General features: G+C 44.1%; 1 protein-coding gene across 6 annotated transcripts in view; it reads left to right on the top strand.

Moving 5' to 3' along the window:
* The window catches only part of MAP7D2 (MAP7 domain containing 2), a 102,140-nt gene that overhangs the window by 56,822 nt on the left and 24,607 nt on the right, over positions 1–20,711 (top strand). For 5 of the 6 annotated variants that reach the window (XM_057718594.1, XM_057718590.1, XM_057718591.1 and 2 more), the window contains 6 exons: positions 4,017–4,128; positions 4,974–5,072; positions 7,171–7,281; positions 9,143–9,265; positions 14,907–15,061; positions 16,666–16,790. In XM_057718594.1, coding sequence (XP_057574577.1) covers positions 4,017–4,128; positions 4,974–5,072; positions 7,171–7,281; positions 9,143–9,265; positions 14,907–15,061; positions 16,666–16,790 — 725 coding nt within the window. The remainder of the gene's footprint in view (positions 1–4,016; positions 4,129–4,973; positions 5,073–7,170; positions 7,282–9,142; positions 9,266–14,906; positions 15,062–16,665; positions 16,791–20,711) is intronic. The other variant, XM_057718595.1, reaches the window with a different exon arrangement.

Consider the following 20,711-nt stretch of genomic DNA (forward strand, 5'->3'; position numbering starts at 1 on the left):
CGAGGTTCTCCATTCTCTTCTCAGTGCCAGATTTAAGTCCTTTTTGTCAGGGTCTGTCTCTGTCAACCAGGGAGAAGCCTCCACAGGAAGATGGTTCACTCCATTTTGCTTCTCTAGCTTGTTGGAAAATGTATGTGTTGCCCACCAACTCCTACCTCTCTGGGTCTGATATTAGGAGCTCATAAAAGGCCTGTTGACTCCTCACCTCCCCCTCAGCACTGCCCTGGCTCCATGACCCTAGGGTTGTTGCCATGATGTTGCTCTTGGTAACCCCTCACGTCTGTGCAGGTGAGCCCCAGACTCAGCCTGGAGGCCTTCTCTCCACCAACACAGAAGTGGGCATCACAGCCGGCCTAGCTCCCAGAGGTGTCGAGCACTAGAAGCTGGTCAGGCCTGTCCTGGGGAAGGGGGAGTCCAGTGTCCACTTGACACCCTGACCTTGAGCTTGTTATCTCACTGGAGGCTGCCTTCTCCTCAAGGTTGGTTCTTCCAGCCCTCACAGCCGCATAGGTCCCAAGAATCAAGCTTCTGGAACAAGTGCGTGTCACCTGCCTGGGTTAAGGCTGACAGCACAATGTGCTTACCCCTTCTCCACTCAGGGAGGTATAGCTTCATGACTAGGGGCCCTGGAAAATGGGATTTGGTGAAGCCAACTCTATGTTCCTCATGCTAAACAGATAACCAGGAAAGGCCTCTTTCAAAGAGTACTACCTTCGTCTCTATGTTACTTTAATGCATCACAACTTCTCATAGTCTTCTTGCTTGATACCTAACAAAACTGACCAGACTGAGTGTAAAAATGAGAACTTTCTGAACTCAACTAAACAAAAACTTCAGTAAGCTGAAAGCTGGCTGCTCTCAGAGGGCATTGGCTGGCATGGGGCCATGGTGACTACATGGCTTTCTGGCCAGATGTGAACGTCTGTTTGCAGAGAGAAAGGCCCTCCATGGAGCTGTGCTTAGGACCATTTGGGGGCTTGTCCCCATGCTGTTGTCCCCAGAACACATGTAGTAAGGGCAGTGGAAAAGGCACAGTCAGCCCTCCACTCCTGCCTGAGACAGCTGTCTGGGTCACAATGGCCAGGCCGAGCCCGGCTGGAGGCCTTTTATGCTGCTCGACCAGCTCAGCACGTCACCTTGGTCATGGATCTCCTCTAAGTTCATCCAGGCAGATCTAGGGCCAGAGCTCAAGGGGTCAAGGGTGAGTTGCCCTCATTCCTTCCTTCCACTAAGCCCCACCCAATAGAGGACATTCTAGGGACAAGAATCTGCGTTGCCCTTTCCCCATCCTCTATTGATCATCAGATGATACTCAGGAGAGCCAGAACTTGGCAGGAATTGCAGTATGCAGTATGCAGCTCTGATATTTATTAATACTGTTCTTCTGATGTGATTGAACTTTCTCGCACACACTCTCTCCTCTCAAGCCTTTCCTCTAACCAGTGGCTCCCAGCACCAGCAGCACCAGCATCTCCTGGGAACTTGTCAGAGATGCATTCTCAGTACATTCTCCTAAGACCTGCTGACTCAGAAACTCTGGGGGTTGGGCTCAGCAACTGGTGTTTTAACAAGCCCTCCAGGTGATTCTGATGCAAGTTCACTCGCATTTGAGGACCACACCTCTAAACTGCCATGTTAATAATCCTTCTTTTCAAACTTGGATTCATTTAGCATTGGTTAAGGACTTACTATGCTAGTTATTATCTTGTAGACTCGAATGATCTGTAATATAGGTAGTATCATCCCCATTTTATAGACCAGGAACTGATGCCCACGGATGATGTTAAATGATTAACTCAGGGTCATGGGGCTGAAAAGTAGCACACAGAAGTGGGATTTGAATTCATATCTCCTGACTCCAAATCTAGCATTCTTTACATTCCATCACATGAAGGAACAGAAAGATACGCACACGTGCTAGGTAATATGGGACTATATGGGACTAACCTCTAATAAGAGCGAAGTGAACCAGTTTTGGTTTTGACATGTTTGAAACATCTCATTCTGACAACTTTAGGTTTTATAAGTCCCCTTACCATAGAGCTTGGTTACCACCTATTTTTTAATCATCTCTCCAAAAGTGGGTGACACAGAATGATTGTGTCTTCTCTCAGGGATAGTGTCATTTTCATAAGCCTGTGTACAGCGCAAGAGAATGAATCTCTAGTGGTAGAATTTGGAACAGATCAGTGGATTGGGGGTGGATGACAGAGATATTTTTTCTAAAGGTAACTGAATGGTTCAGGAGTAGCTCTGAGTTTGGATGAACGTTCCCTTATAAATTATGCCCCTAGATAGCTATTCAGTGATACAGTAGGCCATGAGTCTTGATGTTCTTTGCTCTCATTGGTTTCCTAGTAGATGAGGGACTATCTTGTGAGGTCCTTCTGGCATGTAGGCAATCTCCCATAACCCACTCAATACTAAATTCACTCTGAGGTGAAAGATTTCAACACTTAAATTAGGTCATTGGTTAAAATACTTGATGTTAAATCCACATAATGAAATACTGTTGAGCCCCAATCTTGAGTGACCAGACTTCAGTCCTGAAATAGTCAAGAAGTTCTAGTTCCTCCAAGCCCCCATCTTTTCTCAGACAAACCGCTGGGGCTAGCTGTCAGAATTTAATGGGTCAGGGTCTTGAGGACAGGATTCTGCCAGGAAATGCACACTCATGATTGTAGAATCTCAGCCAAAAACTAGAGCGCAGTTAAGAGCAAATACAAATCTGAGACTTACAGGAGGAAAGAAATCCCCTTTCTGCTCACAGGTCCCCAGAGAAGCCGTCTTTTAGCAGAGTGCTATTTGGAGGAAGAATTATGCAGGGGAGGCAGGATGTGGAGAATGCTCATCTCATCCCTCTGGTGTGGACAGAAGGGATAGGTCCAGGCACCTCCTAAGTGACCTTTCTGTGTTTCTAGTGAGTGAAGTAAAGGAACCTTTCCCTGATCTTTAAGTCGTGGTCACTCAGTTGGTGCTGCCCTAAATTAATTTTGCTTGCTTGTTTTTTTAATCCATGAGAAAGTAGTCTTTTTGTTTTGAAGTTGGGCTAGGATTAGCCCAGTTAGTGCAGCACCTTAGGGTTGGGTTTTATGAGGGTGAAATGTGTCTGTGTAACTGTTTACCCTGCAGGCCTTCTCCAGTGGAGGCAGGGAGCGGATTTGGTATTTGCAGTGTCATTGAGGTGGTGGGGAGCACAGAATTAGGACAACTTCACTCCAGTGGCAGGGAAAGATTTGCCAGCAGTCAGGCCCAACTTTATGAAAAGAACAATTTGGTTAATACAGGGGAGTGCTTTTGATAAATGCTCTGTTAGGAGAGAAGCCTGGTTGTTGTTTTTCTCTTCTGGCTAAAAACTGTTCAGTTCTTCTTCTCTTCCCCTCCTCTAACTCTGAGAACGCATAAATGCTTGATTTTATGGCCAGAAGTTACCCTACTCTTGTCTCTTAAATTTTGAAATATGCAGTATTATCCCCAGATACTATGTAGCAGAAAAGTGTTACAATGTAGAAAACAATTAATTCCCTTTAAGAAGTTCTAAGAGGAAAATGGGACTTTGCAAAATAGGCTTCAAAGTCATGGTGTATCACCCCCAAAAATTATGCTTAAGGCTATTAAAATTCAAATTATATTTCTGTTTGCGCAAATCATAGTGCTTTATGCTTTTCAACAAGAGAGGATACAGTTGGTTGTAGAGCACAATTCCAGTTTACTGGATGGGACAGGCCTCAAGGAGTTAATGCTTGTCTGGCATTATTCTTAAACAAATCAAGGCCTGGCTGCCGCAGCAGCCTCTCCCTGGGGAGGAAAGAGGTGTTGGGGCTGGGAGCCAGCACTAGCTGCATTGTTTACTCTCCACCCACTAAGAAGGCGCTGGTGTGGTGGGGAGAGCACACGTGCCTGGGTTTTGGATGCTGAGCAGAAAGCTGCGTCTGGTGACTCACCCCCACACAGAGGCGCAGCAGTGCAGTGGGGCTGGGTGGTTAATCTTGCTCTCTCTTTCATGAACTGGGCAGGAGCGGCTGGAGGCGATGATGCGCAGGTCTCTGGAGCGCACGCAGCAGCTGGAGCTGAAGAAGAAGTGCTCGTGGGGAGCATCACTGGCCGCGGGACCCGGAGGACGCGATGGTGAGTGAAGGGCTGTCCCTGCATCGCAGGACCAGTGGGGAGATCTCAGGGCAGGAGGGCGATCCTGGGCAGACTGGCGCCCGTGGGATCTGGGGGATGCTTTGCACAGATCTGCAGGTACCTTTTTCAGATGTGATGTTTAAAGCTGCCAAGCTTCCTGTGTTTGCATTTCTTGTGAAGGGAATCTGTTCGTTCTTCTTGCTTGCAAATAGCAGTTGATACAATAACTGGGCTTTGAGGTAAAGCAAAAGAAAAGCAGAGAAAATGAATGTAGAGCCTGGTTAACCGGATCCACCTAGCAAGCCCAGGGTAACCTGATTTCAGGGAAGGTCAGTGGCAGTAGGCTAAGTCATGGCTGCAGCATGACCGGGAAAGGCTGAGCAGCAGTAACCCCCTAAGAGGGGCTGGGGTTCTTCCCTCAACATTATTTATTTTTGTTGCTCTTTCAGTTTTGTTTCAAGGTGACTTATTTATTTCATTATCCAGTTCATACTCATCTTTAAATTTTCAAATGTTTAATTTAAGGTATGGATTGTTACTAGGCCCTCTTTTTAGTGTCTTCTCTTCTGTGTCTGCCATTCTGTTACGCAGGAGTTGGGTACTGGCTCTCTCCAAGAGCAGATAGGTTTAGGTGAGTGGTACAGTTTCTCGACTTTGCTGTATTGTGCTTTTAACCTTTTGCCAGTGAATATACTTTACTTTTCTTTTTTTTTTTTTTTTGAGAAGTCAACAACGCATCTGTTACTTTTTCTAATTTCCTAATAAAAACTAGAGTCAACCAGAAATTGGGATTTTTTTCTTTTACCTCTCTTTGCTCTGATTTTTTTTTTTTTTTTGCTGTGTAGGTGAATCAGGAAATACCCCACCCCCTCCTCTAGGTTTAGCATCCAGCACCCTCCCTCCGGACCCAGGGACCACTGCCGCCGCTGCTGAGTCCACCAACGGTATATCCGAGCATCACTGTGCCATGGCATTTTGTGATGACTGTCTTGGTCACCCTCCTCCATCACTGTGTCTGTCTCGAACACTTTTACAATTGATTTCTTAGTCTGACCCCTTAGAACTTTTTTCTAGGGATGTGAATGACATGCCCATATTTCTTTGTTCGTCATTATGGAGCGTGCATGCCTTACATCCTAGTACCCTGGAGACATTTCATCCTTAGCTCAGTAACTCCTGCCTTGAAAATCTTGTCAGTATTTGACCTCTGTGCATTTAGATCTTTAACACTCTCATGTATTATCGGTTTTAGGCATTAAGTAGTAGGGTATTTCAATCACTTTTGGTTACCAAAACCTATAATTATACAGATTTTTGGGTATTAATGTGATGGATTCCTAGAGAAGTGTTTGAGTTTACCAGTACTAACACTGTGAATCCAAACAAGGAGATAAATTGGCTTTGTTCTTGATTTCCTCTCTTTAGTAGGCTCTCTATTTTGCGTACAGACCTGGGAAATTCTCAGCATGTAGATCAAGAACAGAACTAGCAAAACCTTGCTCCCATTTAATAATGACTTTAGAAATCCAACCCGTCTTTGGCTGGCAAAGAAAAGACAAGATGTAAAAGGGATACAGTATTTATCAGCCACCCAGAAGGTCAAATTATAGCAGTAGGAGTAAATATCCTTGGTTTCCAGCATTTCTTTGACAAAGAATAATTTTTATTGATGTTGCTGAGTAGCAGAGACTTTGCTGCCTGGGCCATGTTCGCTGTCATGTGGACACTGGCAGAGAGGGGCAGGTAGGGTTGATAATTATACCTTGGGAATCGCATCCAGGGCCCCAAGCCAGTGTGAGGTGAGTGTGGTACTTGACTGGAGCACCCAGTTTAAGGGAGCACCAGAAATCTAAGTAATCAAGCTAAAAGAATATTTTAATCGAAATTAATGCAGAACAATCTATGATGAACAAAATATTGAATTTCCAAAGACCAGTGCCATGCTGACCCATATCGGAGCCCGAGGCAAAAGGGGAAATGTGTGCCCTAGAAACATGGCTTTATGTAATTTCTAATGGTTATTTTTCCCCAGAACATTAAAATACTTGAAAAAAATACTGAAACATTGGAAAGTAGATATATTAAAACTCATAGCATTTTAAGTTTAAATATTTTATTTATACACAAATAGACTGTATTATAATTTTACTTCAGTCTAAGCTATTTAAAAATTATTCAGGATCATCATTTGGTCAGGAGAAATTGTCAGACATAGCACTTCTTTCATTTGAAAACAAAATGAGTAGAAGAGTATATTTTGAAAATATTATTGATGAGTTTGCTTCCTTTAGAGTGGCGGCAAACACATCTTCCCTTTTGCCTCAAGCTCGGCTGCTTCTTGGCTGGCACTGTCAGCACCTCTCGGGTTGCTGCAGTGGTTTCATTTAGAAGCCCATCTAAAATAGTGGGTGGAAATTAAGAGCTCCAAACCGAGGACCACATGTTAAAATCCTAACCATAAACAGTCATAGCTTTTGAGAAAGGGCCATTGTGACCCAATCTCTTGATAAGAGGAAGAAACCAACTGCTAAAGGTTGTTCTGCTTTAAATACAGCTCCTTGCTTTACAAATTACTTTTCTCTGCAACCTGAGCTCTAGATAACCTCAGAAAAAGTCCAGTTTCAGTTCACCCAGTCTCAGTCAGATCGTAGAACATTTTGCAGTGGTGATTTGTCTCTGGGTCCACGTTGGTTTTGTTTTTGTGTGGCCTCAATTTACTTAAAAGTCTCTGGACACAAGGAAATGGTTGGCTGGTGGGATTTAGCATGGCTTTAGTTTTAACAGTTGAGTGAGGCTGAACACTTGAAATCTAAGAGAAACATAAAGTTGAGCAATGGAAGAGAAGAACTTACTTCAGATGGATGGCTGCTGTGGCCTAGGCATTCCCAGACATGCTAAGTAGAGAGCAGGGAGCTGGAAGCATTGTGCTGTGCCACAGTGGTTTTGGAGGCATGTGGATGAGGACAGGAAGAACACTTTGGGAAATGTGTTTCTTGGTCTAGAGTGGTGTGAATACAATGTCTTTAATGCATTTCTCTGCAGCATGTGACAAATTTTCAACATCAGCCATGAATTTGCCAAAGCAGACGGAGCCTCCCACGAGTAAGCGCCTGTCTTCATCCACTGCGGCAATATCCTATTCCCCAGACCGAGGCAAGTGAACGTGTAGACCTGGTCTCTCCAGTTTTCTTCTTTCTAGTGTGAGCGTGTTAATGTCAGTCTTTGTGAGAGCCCCTTTTGAGTTTTGTGCAAATACCCCCATTCTCCTAGCCTTGTGATCTGTGTGTGGGAGCCCCCAGGCCTCACTAATGGGACTTTGGAAAGTGGCATCGCTCTGTGGAACCACGTCATTGTTGAATAAGGACAGGAGTTAATGCTATTCTCCTAGTCTGAAAGAGACTTCCATTTTCCACAATGCATGTAGGTGTTATCCTGGCCTGGAGTTAATTGGCCAGTGGGCAGATGCAACTGTTAAAAAACTAACTGCCCAGTTATTGGTGCGATATTGTTGATTAGCGCGAAACAGCATGATTGATGAGGCAGAGGTACATGGGAGACTCAAATGCGTGAGAAAATGGAGTTCTGATCTTGTCTGTGGTTTGTAAGCGTGCTTATTTCTATTTTGAAAACAGAAGTTTGGAACTAATATGAAATCTTTAAAACGGCAAAAGGATGGGTGGCGTTTTCTGGCACTCTGTTTTGAGGTGAGAGATGATATGTATAGGACAGGTGCCAGTTCCAGAAACTGAATGGATATAAAAATCACCCGTGTTCTAATGGAGGCTCAGAGAAGGCACTGAAAGTCTGAATTGATACCTTTCAGAGTATGTAGGTTAAGGAAGGGAGGGAAGCTCTCCATGCATTAAATGCATATCTTAAAGCATCACTGAAGAAGGGTCAGGTGGCAGTGGAGTATTTAACACGTCGAGTCATCACTAGGGGGTGAGCAGGAGGATGTTTGTGACTTTGAAGAGGCCAGTGTGTGTTCCTGGTTTTTTTTCCACTGGCTTTGACCTTGAACCTCCAGCATGGAGGTCTGTCATATGTGTCAGAGACCCCACAAGTGTCATTGTTGATGCTGTCTGATGCATTCATGGGTAAGCGCTGGAAACCTTGAATTAACTAAGCTGGATGAGAAAACATCTGCATACTTTTAACTCTGTATAGCTGTTCCATTTGTGAATATATCCCATATGTTTTCATTAATTCATATGGTTACAAATTGATGTTAAATTCATATTTGCATTAATTAATGTGTAATGATAATCAGTATGTTATTATATATTGTTGGCAACTGAATTATCTGCTTGTGGATTATTAATTGAAAATTTGAAATTTCTAAGCCATTTATTGGCTAGTGGATACCCAAAGAATACAAAGTAATTGAAAATTAATCCATTATCATATAATGTGTTCCGAAACCATCAAAGTGACATTTCAATCACTAAATTTTAGATTATGAATACTACTACTTCCATTAAAGCTGATAATTAGTTGGCTATTTTTATTTTTATGTTTCTTATTTAAGCTTTGCCCTTATTTGTGTGGGAAAGAGTATGAAAGGATGCGTATTTCTACATTAACAAAATCAGTGTGTTATGAGATATTTCCTAACAGAGAACCTAAAGCAAGTGTTTTGTAGGAGTAATCTTTTTTTCCAATGTTAGATCTACTTGGTGAGTAAATGGTTCCTTGAGTGCATATTACATCTTGAAAGATGGGCTAATTCTCTTCGGGTGATACAGATGATACTGTAATTCTGTAATAGCACATTGAGTAAATTCTGGCACCCCAAGAGAAGTAACACACTCTCCCAAGCTCTAAATGACACATCGTCTGTTTTCTTTTACTATGACAAGCTCTGAAGTCATCCTTTGCTACAATATTTTTATTTTCCACATTCATTCTGCCACCCAGAAGTTGATTTGCATCATGCACTGTGTTGTTTTAGACATTTTATTTTGTTTTGTTTTAATTTTGCTTTTTAAAATTTTCATTTGATTCCGTCCCTCAGCTCATCGCATGCACCTTAGTCCCATGGAAACCTTTCTTGTTATGCGACTGTTGACACCCACACAGGCTTCTTTAGCCAGAAGCAGAAGTGCACTCATGTTCTCTCAGCAGGCCGGTGACTCAGGTAAAAGAGGCCAAGCTGGTGACTCTGAGGAAAATACCTCAGGTGGTATTGGTTGGCCTATGAGTTATTGCTGAATTTTTATATTTTGCTTCCCATTTGCTGGCTTTGTGAAATGTCTTCGATGGTTAGTAACATTTTCTACCCACCAGTGTTTTACTGTTGCTATGTTTCTTTTCTTTCAAGTGTCACAGAGGTGAGTAAATTATTTTATGATTGAGGGCATGTGGATTAGGAAAACAAATCCATTTCATGAACTATGGAGGCTAGTAGACTGTTTAAGATAGACGGTTTGGTAAAGTAGCCTATAAACTGCAGTCTTAGGAGTCCCATAACCAGCTCTACTACTTACTAGCTCTTACCACTGTGGGTAAGTTAATTAACCTCTCTAAGCCTCAGTTTCCTCATCTATAAAGTGGAGTTATTTTAAATTGTCATAAGGATTAAATGAGACAGCACAGTGATGGGCACAGTAAGAACAAGTTTCTAGATCTTCACCACTCAAAGAGTAGTATGTGGACCAGCAGCATTGGTATCACCTGGGAGCTTGTTAGGACGGTAGACTCTCAGGCCCTGCCAGCCCTACACATTGAAGTCCAAGAAACACGGGGCCACACCATCAAAGCCCTTCCGTGACCAAAGTGGATAAAACTGTTATGGCAGGATTAATGGGAACTAACGTTCTCTGTGTCCCACGTCCACATAGGGCATGTCTGATCTCTGTCTCAGTTCCCAAGATGTAGTGTATTCAGTGAGACAACATATAAATGACATATTGTCCTCTACCTGGTTCTGTTTCCAAGTAGTTGTGCTGTTTCTGCAAAGAAGATATACAAATGACCAATAAGCACGTGACAAGATGCTCAGTATCCTTAGTCGTTAAGGAAATGCAAATCAAAACCATAATGAGATTTCACTTCACACTACTAGGATGGCTAAAATTCAGAGAAAAAAAGGATAATACAGTTGACTGTTAGAGCAGCATTATTCATATTAGCCACGATGTGGAAACAACCCAGATAGCCAACAGATGAATGGATAAACAAAATGTGTTTATCCATAAAGTGGAATATTATTCAGCTATGAAAAGGAATGAATTACTGACACATGCTACATGATGAACCTTGAAAACATTATGCTCAGTGAAAGAAGCCAGGAAGAAAATGCCAGAAGTTGTATGATTCCATTTATAAATAGACAAATCCAGAGAGACAGTAAATAAGTGGTTGCTAGGGACTAGGGGAGGGGGGGAGGAGTGAGTGCTAATGGGCACAGGGTTTCTTTTGGGGGTGTTGGAAATGTTCTGGAATTAGATTGGAGTTATGGTTGTACAACCTTGTGAATATACTAAAAATCACTGAATTGTACACCTTTGAAGGGGTGAATTTTATGATATATGAATTCTATCTCAAACAAATAAAAAAATTCCTGGGAAGTAGGAAGTATCCCCATTTTGAGAATGAGGAATGTGTCAGGAGGACCATTCCCAGGATTGACGATTCTCTAGGAAGGCTCAGAGCTATGATTTATTACAGCAAAAGGCTGCAGAGCAAAATCAGTGAAGTGAAAAGGTGCATGAAAAAAAGTCCAGGAAAGACCAGGCACAGGCTCCCAGCGTCCTCTCCCAGTGGAGTCACACAGGACACATTCACCCAGCAATGAATTAGGACATGTATGAAGTGTTGCCAACCACAGAAGCTCATTAGAGACTCAGTGCCCAGAGTTTTTATTGGGGGCTGGTCTTGCAGGAATCCCTTGCCAGGTATGTACCCAAATTCCAGAGTCGGAAGGAAAGCAAGTGTTTAGCATAAGTCATGTTGTTTGTACAAATAGCTGAGGCACAGTGAGCCACTCTTACCAGTTAACGGTGGGAACTCTACCCAAATCCAAGTTCCCTGATGCTGGGGCCAGCGTGGTAAGCAGGCTTTTCCAGGGACAGCAGTTAGGCCTGCTGTGTTTTCCCTTTTCTCTTCTGCATAGTCCACCCCCTTGGTCCTTGGCTGAGGTATCTTTACAGCAAAATTATTACCAGTAGGAGCTCATATAGCAGGCTGAGGCCATCCTACAGTGTGGATCTCACTTATGCTGTGTAGGAGGGCTAGACTTATACAGGTAACACACCAGTCACCATCAAGGTGTATCTTAGAAAGCCAGCTAGCTTGCTCCATAAGTTTCCATGTGAACCTCTTCTACCTGGCCTGAGGCATCAGTTCAGGGCCAGCCAGCACTGGGCAGTAAGGTGAAGCTGGCCCGAAGACTTCCAGGGCTGAGGCAGTGTCGTGATGGTCAGGGCTCACGCCCCACAAGTACAGTCCGTGAAAGTACACGTATCCCCTGGAAACAAAGAGTTTACGATGTTCAGGCACCCCACATAGGACATGCATTGGGTAGGCAGTCCAGGTTCACAGGGCCCCCAGCTCTCAGTCCAGTCTGAATCATTCAGTTCAGTCCTTGCTTTCAGAGGGACCGTGTGAGGTGGTCCATTCCAGACAGTTCTGCCAGCGACACTGGTTCATCTCCTGCGGAGTGTGGACTGCATGTGGAGGTGGTGAGTGGGGACCGTGCAGGAGCTGGCCTGCCCCTGCCGTCTCACGGTCACGCTGTCATCTGCAATCTGTCTGAATCTGAAGTGCTGGCAGCAGCTTGCAAAGGCAATATGGTTTTCCTCCAGCAAGAGGGGAGAGTTCCCAGGAACAGTTCTGGAAGACAAAGATAGTGAATGCCCTTCCTGGCCCTCTCCTGTACCACGCCAGGGCTAGGTTTTCTTGTTTTTCTCCATTATTATCAGCATGCCCCTTTCAGTAGTCATAACTTTACATTTTCTCAGTCATCCTCTACTCTCACATGGACCTTTTTTTCTGGAAGGGTTGAATGCAAGAAGGACAAGAACATTTTTATTTAAAAAAAATGTGGGCTTCCTAGGTGGCGCAGTGGTTAAGAATCTGCCTGCCAATGCAGGGGACACAGGTTCGGTCCCTGCTCCAGGAAGATCCCACATGCCACGGAGCAACTAAGCCCGTGTGCCAAAAAAAAAAATAAAAATAAAAAAAATGTGCCCAACTTAAGCAGAATGACCTGTCATGCCCAGAAACTAGGACAAAATCCTGAATTTTCAAAAAATTTCAAAATAGGTTTGCATCACTCCCCATCTCTTCCATCCTCTTCATTTATCCAATGGGCAGCCTAGAAGAGATCAGTCCCTTTTCATGGACAGGTGCATTGAACAAGTTGCCTTTCTGAGGTGTGCATAGTGGGAGAACGGTGGGGGAAGTAGAGTCAGGCTCTCAGTCTGTTGTTAACAAACCATAGCCAATCTGGAAAGTCAAACACCAGACATCTTGTCTCATCAGCAGTGGCACATTCCCCAGAGGGGGTCATCGGGGTGGGCGGAGGGGTCACACTCCCTTGAGTGCCCTTTCCCAGCTTGCAGGAATTACAAGTTAGAAATGCAGTCAGGCTCCACATCAGAAGTTGAAAGCCCACCAGCAGCTTCATGTTGGATGGTCCCATCAGAGAACAAGCCCTTTCCTGTGCACATTTGTCTGTGACCCAGATGGTCCAGCCAGCATCTGTGATGTTTTCTCCGGTTAGGGCCCTACAGAGGGACATTCTGTATCTACAATGGTTCCGGGTTGATGTTTAAAACTTCAGAAGTGTTTTCTGTCTGGAGATTGCCTATCTTTTCACATCTCCCTTTCCCCAGAGGCTTCATTATGCAAAAATCATCAGATGTGGAGACTTGTGTCAGAGTTTTTTTTTTTAATTAGTTTTTATTGGAGTATAGTTGCTTTAAAATGTTGTGTTAACGTCCACTGTACAGCAAAATGAATCAACTATACATATACATATATACCCTCTTTTTTGGATTTCTTCCATTTAGGTCACCATGGTGCATTAAGCAGTGTTTCCTGTGCTGTACAGCAGGTTTTCATTAGTTGTCTATTTTATATGTATTAGTGTATATATGTCAATCCCAATCTCCCAGTTCACTCTCCCTTCCCCTGTTGGTGTCCGTATGTTTGTTCTCTACATCTGTGTCTTTATTTCTGCCTTGCAAACAGGTTCATCTGTACCATTTTTCTAGATTTCACATATATGTGTTAATATACAATATTTGTTTTTCTTTTTCTGAGTTACTTCACTCTGTATGACAGTCTCTGGGTCCATCCACATCCCTACAAATGATGCAGTTTCATTCCTATTTAGGCTGAGTAACATTCCATTGTATATATGTACCACATCTTCTTTATCCATTCATCTGATGATGGACGTTTAGGTTGCTTCTATCCAGTACTCAGAATGTAAATTCCAGCCAAACCACTGGTGGTAAAAAGCAAGGAGGTTGTATCCCACTTCCACTTCGAGGAGAAAATGAAAACTAAAGGCATCATCTGGGCTGCACTCTTTCCCTCACTTAAGCCAGCATGGCCAAAAGCATCCAGAGGATCTAGCAAGCAAGCGCTTGGAGGTCCATGGGTCATCTTCAGATTCCATAGGTATTTCACCACTTGCAACAGACAGCAGCTTGGCTGCTGTTGCCTATGGTGGGGGACTCCACAGCCACCAGGCACCCAGAGGATCGTCATCCTCCACCTCTTTCTCCTTCCTTTTCCCAAACAATGCTTTTACCATATATCAGGGAATCAGGGTCATTCTCACGATTCCTGCTTCTGACACCAATTGTGTCAGGGGTCCCCAAGACCACCCCAGGTTCAGTGATTCGCTAGGAGGACTCAGCATGGGTGGCACTCGTAGCTGTGATGTTCCAGCGGAAAGCTGCACAGCACAATCAGCGAAGTCCGGAGGACACACAGGTGCAGGTTTCCAAGAGTCGCCTCCCAGTGCAGTCACACAGGAAGTGCCTGAGTCCCCCAGCAATGAGCTGTGACAACATGCATGAAATGTTGCCAGCCAGGGATGCTCGTTAGAGACTCAGTGCCCAGCGCTGGTCACCTAGGCACCCCCTGCCAGGCACATACCACATTCCAGACTCTGAGCAAGAAAACAAGATCAGTCATGTTGTTTGTACAAACAGCTTGAGCACAGTGAGCTACTCATCAGTTAATGGGTGAGAACCCTCCTGAAATCCGAGTTTCCAGATGCTTACAAGGGTCAACCTTGTAAACAGGCCTTTCCAAGGACAGCAGTCAGGTTTGCTATGTTAACTCTCTCCTTACAAGGAAATTGATATTTAGAGAGGTTAAGTAACTACCCAAGGCGATCCAGCTATTAGGTGACAGGCCTAGGTCCATCTGGCTCTGAAGCCCAGATTTTGAACTCCTGAAATGAACTAGATTTTTGAGCATTGAGTATGGGGGTCTTTTAAAATAGGGTTCAGGGCTTCCTAGGTGGCGCAGTGGTTGGGAGTCTGCCTGCCAATGCGGAGGACATGAGTTCGATCCCTGCTCCAGGAAGATCCCACATGCCACGGAGCAACTAAGCCCGTGTGCCAAAAAATAAAATAAAAATAAATAAAATAGGGTTTATTCCGCGTACACTAGAAAAAGTATGGTGGTATTTTGAGAATGTGGACTGCCCGTGTCACGTTTTAACAGAAATGTGGTGTTCTTCCCAACCCCCTGCTCCCCCTACTTTTTCCGTCTGTGCTTCCTGTGTCTCTGGCTTTTATACTGTAACTCTCTAGTATCCTATACCTGTCCTCGTTTAGCTTCTGCTGGCCCCCTTAAATCTTCCTACAAGCCCTCTCCCACTCGAAATGCCGAGAGGAAGAAGACTCCATCTACATCTGGTGTAGGAGATGCTGGGAAAGGAGCCCCTGCAGGAGCGGAGGCCTCTCGGGTAGGTTTATACCCACTCACTCCTCAGGACTGGTTTATCTGACAGTGTGATTACTCCCTGCACTTGACCTGGAGTCTATTTCCATCAGTCTCCAGGGACTGCTCAAGGGGCAGATTTGGTTTAAAATTGAACCTAACCTTTGAAAATCATTTAACTTTTTGCACCCTCCTAAATCTTAGTGCCTTGGAACAGATTCCTAAAGCCCTGGTCCTCATTATAGCCTGTCCTCCACAGGACAGGGGTCAGAAGGAATGTTCCAAGTGCCCTTTGTCTCTGCTTCTTTAAGAATGTCTGATTCTGGGCCAGTCTTGTCTCTATAGGCAGCTAGAACTGAACTGAAGTTATAGGTCAACCTTCATGCACAACAGTGGCCTTTAAACATTTTTGTTGTCATGCTGACACTATCAGTAAGGCAGATGTTGAGCAGGTACCCCTGATTGTGTATATTTGTTTAGAAATTATACATGCCATACTACTTTCATTAGTTATTACTTGCTATGTAACAAATTACCCCAAACCTTAGCAACTTAGAGCAAATGTTCATTACCTCGCTGGTTCTTTGGGTCAGAAATTGAGGATGACTGGTTAGCTGGGTGGTTCTGGTTCAGGGTCTCTCACAAGGGTGTGGTCAGGACGGCAACCAGGGCTGTAGTTGTCAGCTTGGCTGGGGCTCTTATAGGACGGCTCACTCACATGGCCGTCAGCAGGAGGCTCCAGTTCCTTACTGCATGGACCTCTCCATAGAGCTGCTTGAGTGTCCAAATAACATGGCAGCTGGCTTCCCCCAGAGCGAGAGAGAGAGTGAGAGAGAGAGAGATAGAGACCAACCCATACTTGAGGAGAAGGGAACTGAGCTCCACCTGTTAAAGGGACGAACATCAAATGACGTGGACTTATTTTAAACACCACATTACTATCGGGCATTTATTTTATAACACCATATTTATTTTTTTAATCCAGTGTGATCCCAAGGTTCTCACAGGAGAAGTGAATGTTTCAGACCCTTGGGTTTTACTGTAGGGTAGATTACTGTGGAAGGGGGCTAATGTATGTGGGCATGGGGGCCACATGAGGATTTGCTGTGGAGAATCGCAGTAGGGAGAGAAGGGAACCACTGTTGAGGAGTGCCTGCTGTGGGCCAGGCACAGAGGCCCGCGTGAGGCAGGCCATGGGGAAGGCATAGAAGGATGGAGGGGTTGCAGTCCCCATTAAACCAGGTACACTGTTAGGGTCCCCAGCTCACTGTCTTGCACCCACCTATAGCTTTTTTTTTTTATAGTGATTGCATATCTTTGTAGTCGTTCCAGGTTCTATATGTCCAGGGCCATAATTTGGTTCCATTATTAGCATTTTGTAAAATAACAAGGAGAAGGCATTCTTTATGTTTTAAGGCTTAGGTTTATTTTTTTTTCCTAACTGAATGACCTAAATATGATGACCCCCTGGTGCTTCTCTGCAAAGATTCCCATTGTGGGAAGCAGTATAGCTTCATATGGTTCCTTCTGAAAGAAGGCTATGCATCACTTCTATCTGGGGTATTTTTAGAAACTGTAGAAGTAATGGCAGTCATGGGCCATGGCCATCCTATTCTGCGTCCCCTACAGACAGAGAAGATGAAGAGAGGGCCGAAAACAGCTTCCGTTCCCAGCGTGGGCCTCATGTCCCCTCTGAGAAGATGTGATTTTCCAGCAGGCGTTTCTAAGAGGTCATCTTCTCCTGTGACACCCAAGTAAGCATCCTTCCCCTTTGCCACATTCTGATGATTAAAGCCGTTTGGGGGGCTCTGTGCAGTGTGGCGTGTGCCTCCAGCTCCCTCACAAGGCGTGGCTGGCCCTCCAAGGTGTGCTGTGTATCTTCTGGGTAAATGATGTGTTCTTGAGGGGTTTGCTACCTGGTAAATACTGGACTCTGATATAGGGAGGTGATCCATTCGGCGTGTTCTCTTTAACTCCATTAGTCCCATTCTGCTTTTCTGGCATTCACCTTCTTTCTCCTTCAGCCACATGTGGAGTGAAGTGATTGCATTGCGCTTGGGCTCTGGAGCCCCTGTGCTCCATGCTCGCTCTCACGCCCTCTCTCATCTTGTTGATCTCTTTAACAGAGAGGCAATAATAACTTCTCAGTCACTATCAGCAGTATGTTTTTTTAATGAAGCCAGTGAAAAACTGTGTAACTGAAAAACAAATTTACACTTTGTGACCACTGACTTAAGCCTTTAAAATAGTTTACTGGTAGTAACTGACAAGAATGACTTAGTAAATAACTCAATCCAAGAGTAGAATGGAAACATGTTTGGTAGTACTGAGAGAGAAAGAGAAATATGATTTTAATTTGGAAAAAAGTCTTTATATAGAGAGAATCATGTAAAACTTGTTGAGTGCATCAGTTTGGTTTAGAGAACATAGAATAATACCCAAATTTAATGAACACTTGGGAATTTTTAAAAAAGTATTTGGAGGTGATGTCAGCTCTTATTTTTCTTTTAAATGTCTCCTGCCCCCTCTACTTACTTCTTTTCTTTTTTCTTTTTTTAAATTTTATTATTTATTTATTTTTATTTTTGGCTGCATTGGGTCTTCATTGCTGTGTGCAGGCTTTCTCTGGTTGCCACGAGCGGAGGCTACTCTTCCTTGTGGTGGGCGGGCTTCTCATTGTGGTGGCTTCTCTTGTTGTGGAGCATGGGCTCTAGGCACGTGGGCTTCAGTAGTTGCAGCACATGGGCTCAGTAGTTTTGGCTCACGGGCTCTAGGGTGCAGGCTCAGTAGTTGTGGCACATGGGCTTAGTTGCTCCGTGGCATGTGGGATCTTCCTGGACCAGGGATAGAAACCATGTCTCCTGCATTGGCAGGCGGATTCTTAACCACTGTGCCACCAGGGAAGTCCCAGCTCTTATTTTTGATTTGTTCCTTTCTAATAGAGACTTTTTCACTAATACTGTTTCACTTAGAGATTGCTGTGGTTTTTACTACTAGTATCAGTTATCGATGTATCTGCCTTCCATAAAGAAAATCTTTCCATAGCACATTATTGAGTTAATAGTGTCTTGGGCTTTTTTTTTCCTTAAGTCCACTGCATTCTTTCTGTACCTGTATTGCCTGCCTTTGGTTATGGCACTGCTTTCTTGCAAACTCTAAATCCACTAAGTGGGCTGTGAGGTCTCTGTTTGTCTTTGTCTTATTTCTGAGCCTTCCATTTGCATGTCACTACTCTGGTATCAGTTTGAGACATTGATATTAACAGAGAGAAAAGCCTATTCGTACTGGGGTTTTTCCAGATTCTACCCTCTCTTCCCTGGATGTTGACTCACGGTCCCTGCATCATCATTGTAAATTTCACTGAGTTAAACCAAGAGGGTTGTTGTCCTCTGTAGAGATGAGAATTCAGTTTTTAGAAACAAACTTACAGTGGGCTCTGTGCTATTTCTTTGAAGTTGAAAATCTTGAAAGTTGTGTTTCAGGAACTATTTTATATTTTAAAGTTTTAAAAAAGCTCTCTCTGACCAAAGATACTCAAACACAATCCCAGATTTTTTTCCCCCAATGTTTATTTATTTGGCTGTGTCGGGTCTTAGTTGTAGCACGCGGGATCTTTGTTGCGGCATGCAGGATCTTTCATTGCAGTGCACAGGCTCTTCATTGTGTCACGTGGGCTTCTCTCTAGTTGTGGTGTATGGGCTCCAGAGTTCATGGGCTCAGTAATTGTGGCACACAGGCTCTAGAAGGCGCAGGCTTAGTTGTCCCACAGCATGTGGGATCTTAGTTCCCCCACCAGGGATCGAACCCACGTCCACTGCATTGGAAGGCAGATTCTTAACCACTGGACCACCAGAGAAGTCCCACAATCCCAGACTTTTAAAAATGCAGTTCAATTTAGAGAAATATTTAAAATTTCTACTCTATCTAGAACAGAAATCGGCACCTGGTAGATACTTTATAAGTATTCAAGGAATGAATTAATGCAAGTCACTGTGCCAGATACTCCAGAGAATCTCCAAATGAATGAAAACAGTCTCCACTTGAACGGGCCCCAGGAGACATGGGAGGGAGATGTGGACCCACATGAGGACAGTTCCAGCCCTGCTCCAAAGAGAGAGCTGCCCACCTTGAACTGCTCGTCCCTCAGGACTCAGCTCAGCTGTCATACTCTCCAGAACCAGCCAAAGCTGAATTCACCCCCTTCTCTGTGCTCACAGAACATAGCTGTGTCTGTCATTCGTTCATCAAATACCCATAGAGCACCTACTCTGTGTCCAGTGCCCTTTTCAGCCCTCATGGAGCTTGTCTGACAGTGAACAGCAAATATAATATCAGGTGGTGGTAAGTTCTGTGAAGAAAAATGAGCCCGGGTCGGATGGCAGAGGATGGTGGAGGGGAGTAGCTAGATTGGTTAGTCAGAAAAGGCTTCTCTTAAGGAGGTGGCATTTGAGCAGAGCACCGCATGAGGTCAGGGAGCAGGCCGAATTGATCTGTGCCTCATTGTACTTGATTATCTCCTGCTAGGCTGCCGCAAGGGTGGGGGCTTACTAGTTTATTGTTGCACAGCCTGAGCTCAATGCGTGTCTGTGGGACGCTAGCCCCAGGTAAGGTGGGGAGAGGCGGACCTGGAGGGCAGAGTGGTCTGGCCAGGTATGGGCACTGCTGGGACTCACTCCCTTTGCCTCCTTGTTCCTTCTGGGACATTCATCAGTTTATTCTCCTGATGATCAATGTCTTAAACATTCTCTTCTGGGCTGCATATTTCACTTGGGGGAATTTTTAAAGGATGAGGGATGCTAATTTCTATACCAGGCTGCACAGTATTCCTGCCACTTTCGACAAAGAGAAATTAATGGAATGGTTTTAATTTTCAGAGCACCATATATGTCATCTCTAACACAGGCAGGAAAAATAGTACACGCTAACACAGCTGGACTTCCTGTGTACTGTCAAACTACCAGAATCCTTCTCTCTTTACGAGGTGCCCTGGGGATAGAGGTTACTTGGGCACCTCTAAATCAGAATTACCAAGTTGAGAGGTCTAAGGAACAGGAAATGTTTCTTGATTTTTAAAATGTTTAGAAAGAAATTTAGTTTCTTCCTGGGGTTAAAATTAGTGGCTGCACCACACTGGATATGGGCCAGGTCTGAGAAATGTGGAAAGTCAAGTAGACTATAAGTAAATTCGGAAAATCCAACCAAACTAGACAGCAGCGAAAAAGAATGGATCGCAGCTGCCCATAGCCAGTGGGTGGATCTCAGGAATGTAGTGTCGAGCAGAAGAGGGAAGTTGTAGAAGAATGTCAGCAGTTTGATTCCATGTATACTGAGTTCCCAGATGTTGTAAAACCAGTGTGTTTTTAAAAGTATAAATGTGGTAAAATGATTTTTAGAAAAACAAAGAAAATGGCAAACATAAAATGCAGAGGGATAATGGCCTCTGAGTGGGAAGTTGGGGATGGGCTCAGGGAGGGGCGCATTCTTCATACCGTTCGTATTTTATAAATATTCTTTCGTGTACTCAATATTAGAGAAAGATGAAAAAAAAAGACACTCGGTTTTTAAAATTGTGTCACACAAAATAAACCTCAACCAAAGTGGCATTTTCAACTTTCCCTCTGTGCAGACCAAGCGTGTGATCTTTAAAGCACACTGGAAGTGGTGTGGCTTTGAAT

This window comes from Hippopotamus amphibius, chromosome X, assembly GCF_030028045.1.
Source record: "Hippopotamus amphibius kiboko isolate mHipAmp2 chromosome X, mHipAmp2.hap2, whole genome shotgun sequence".
Lineage (NCBI taxonomy): Eukaryota > Metazoa > Chordata > Mammalia > Artiodactyla > Hippopotamidae > Hippopotamus > Hippopotamus amphibius.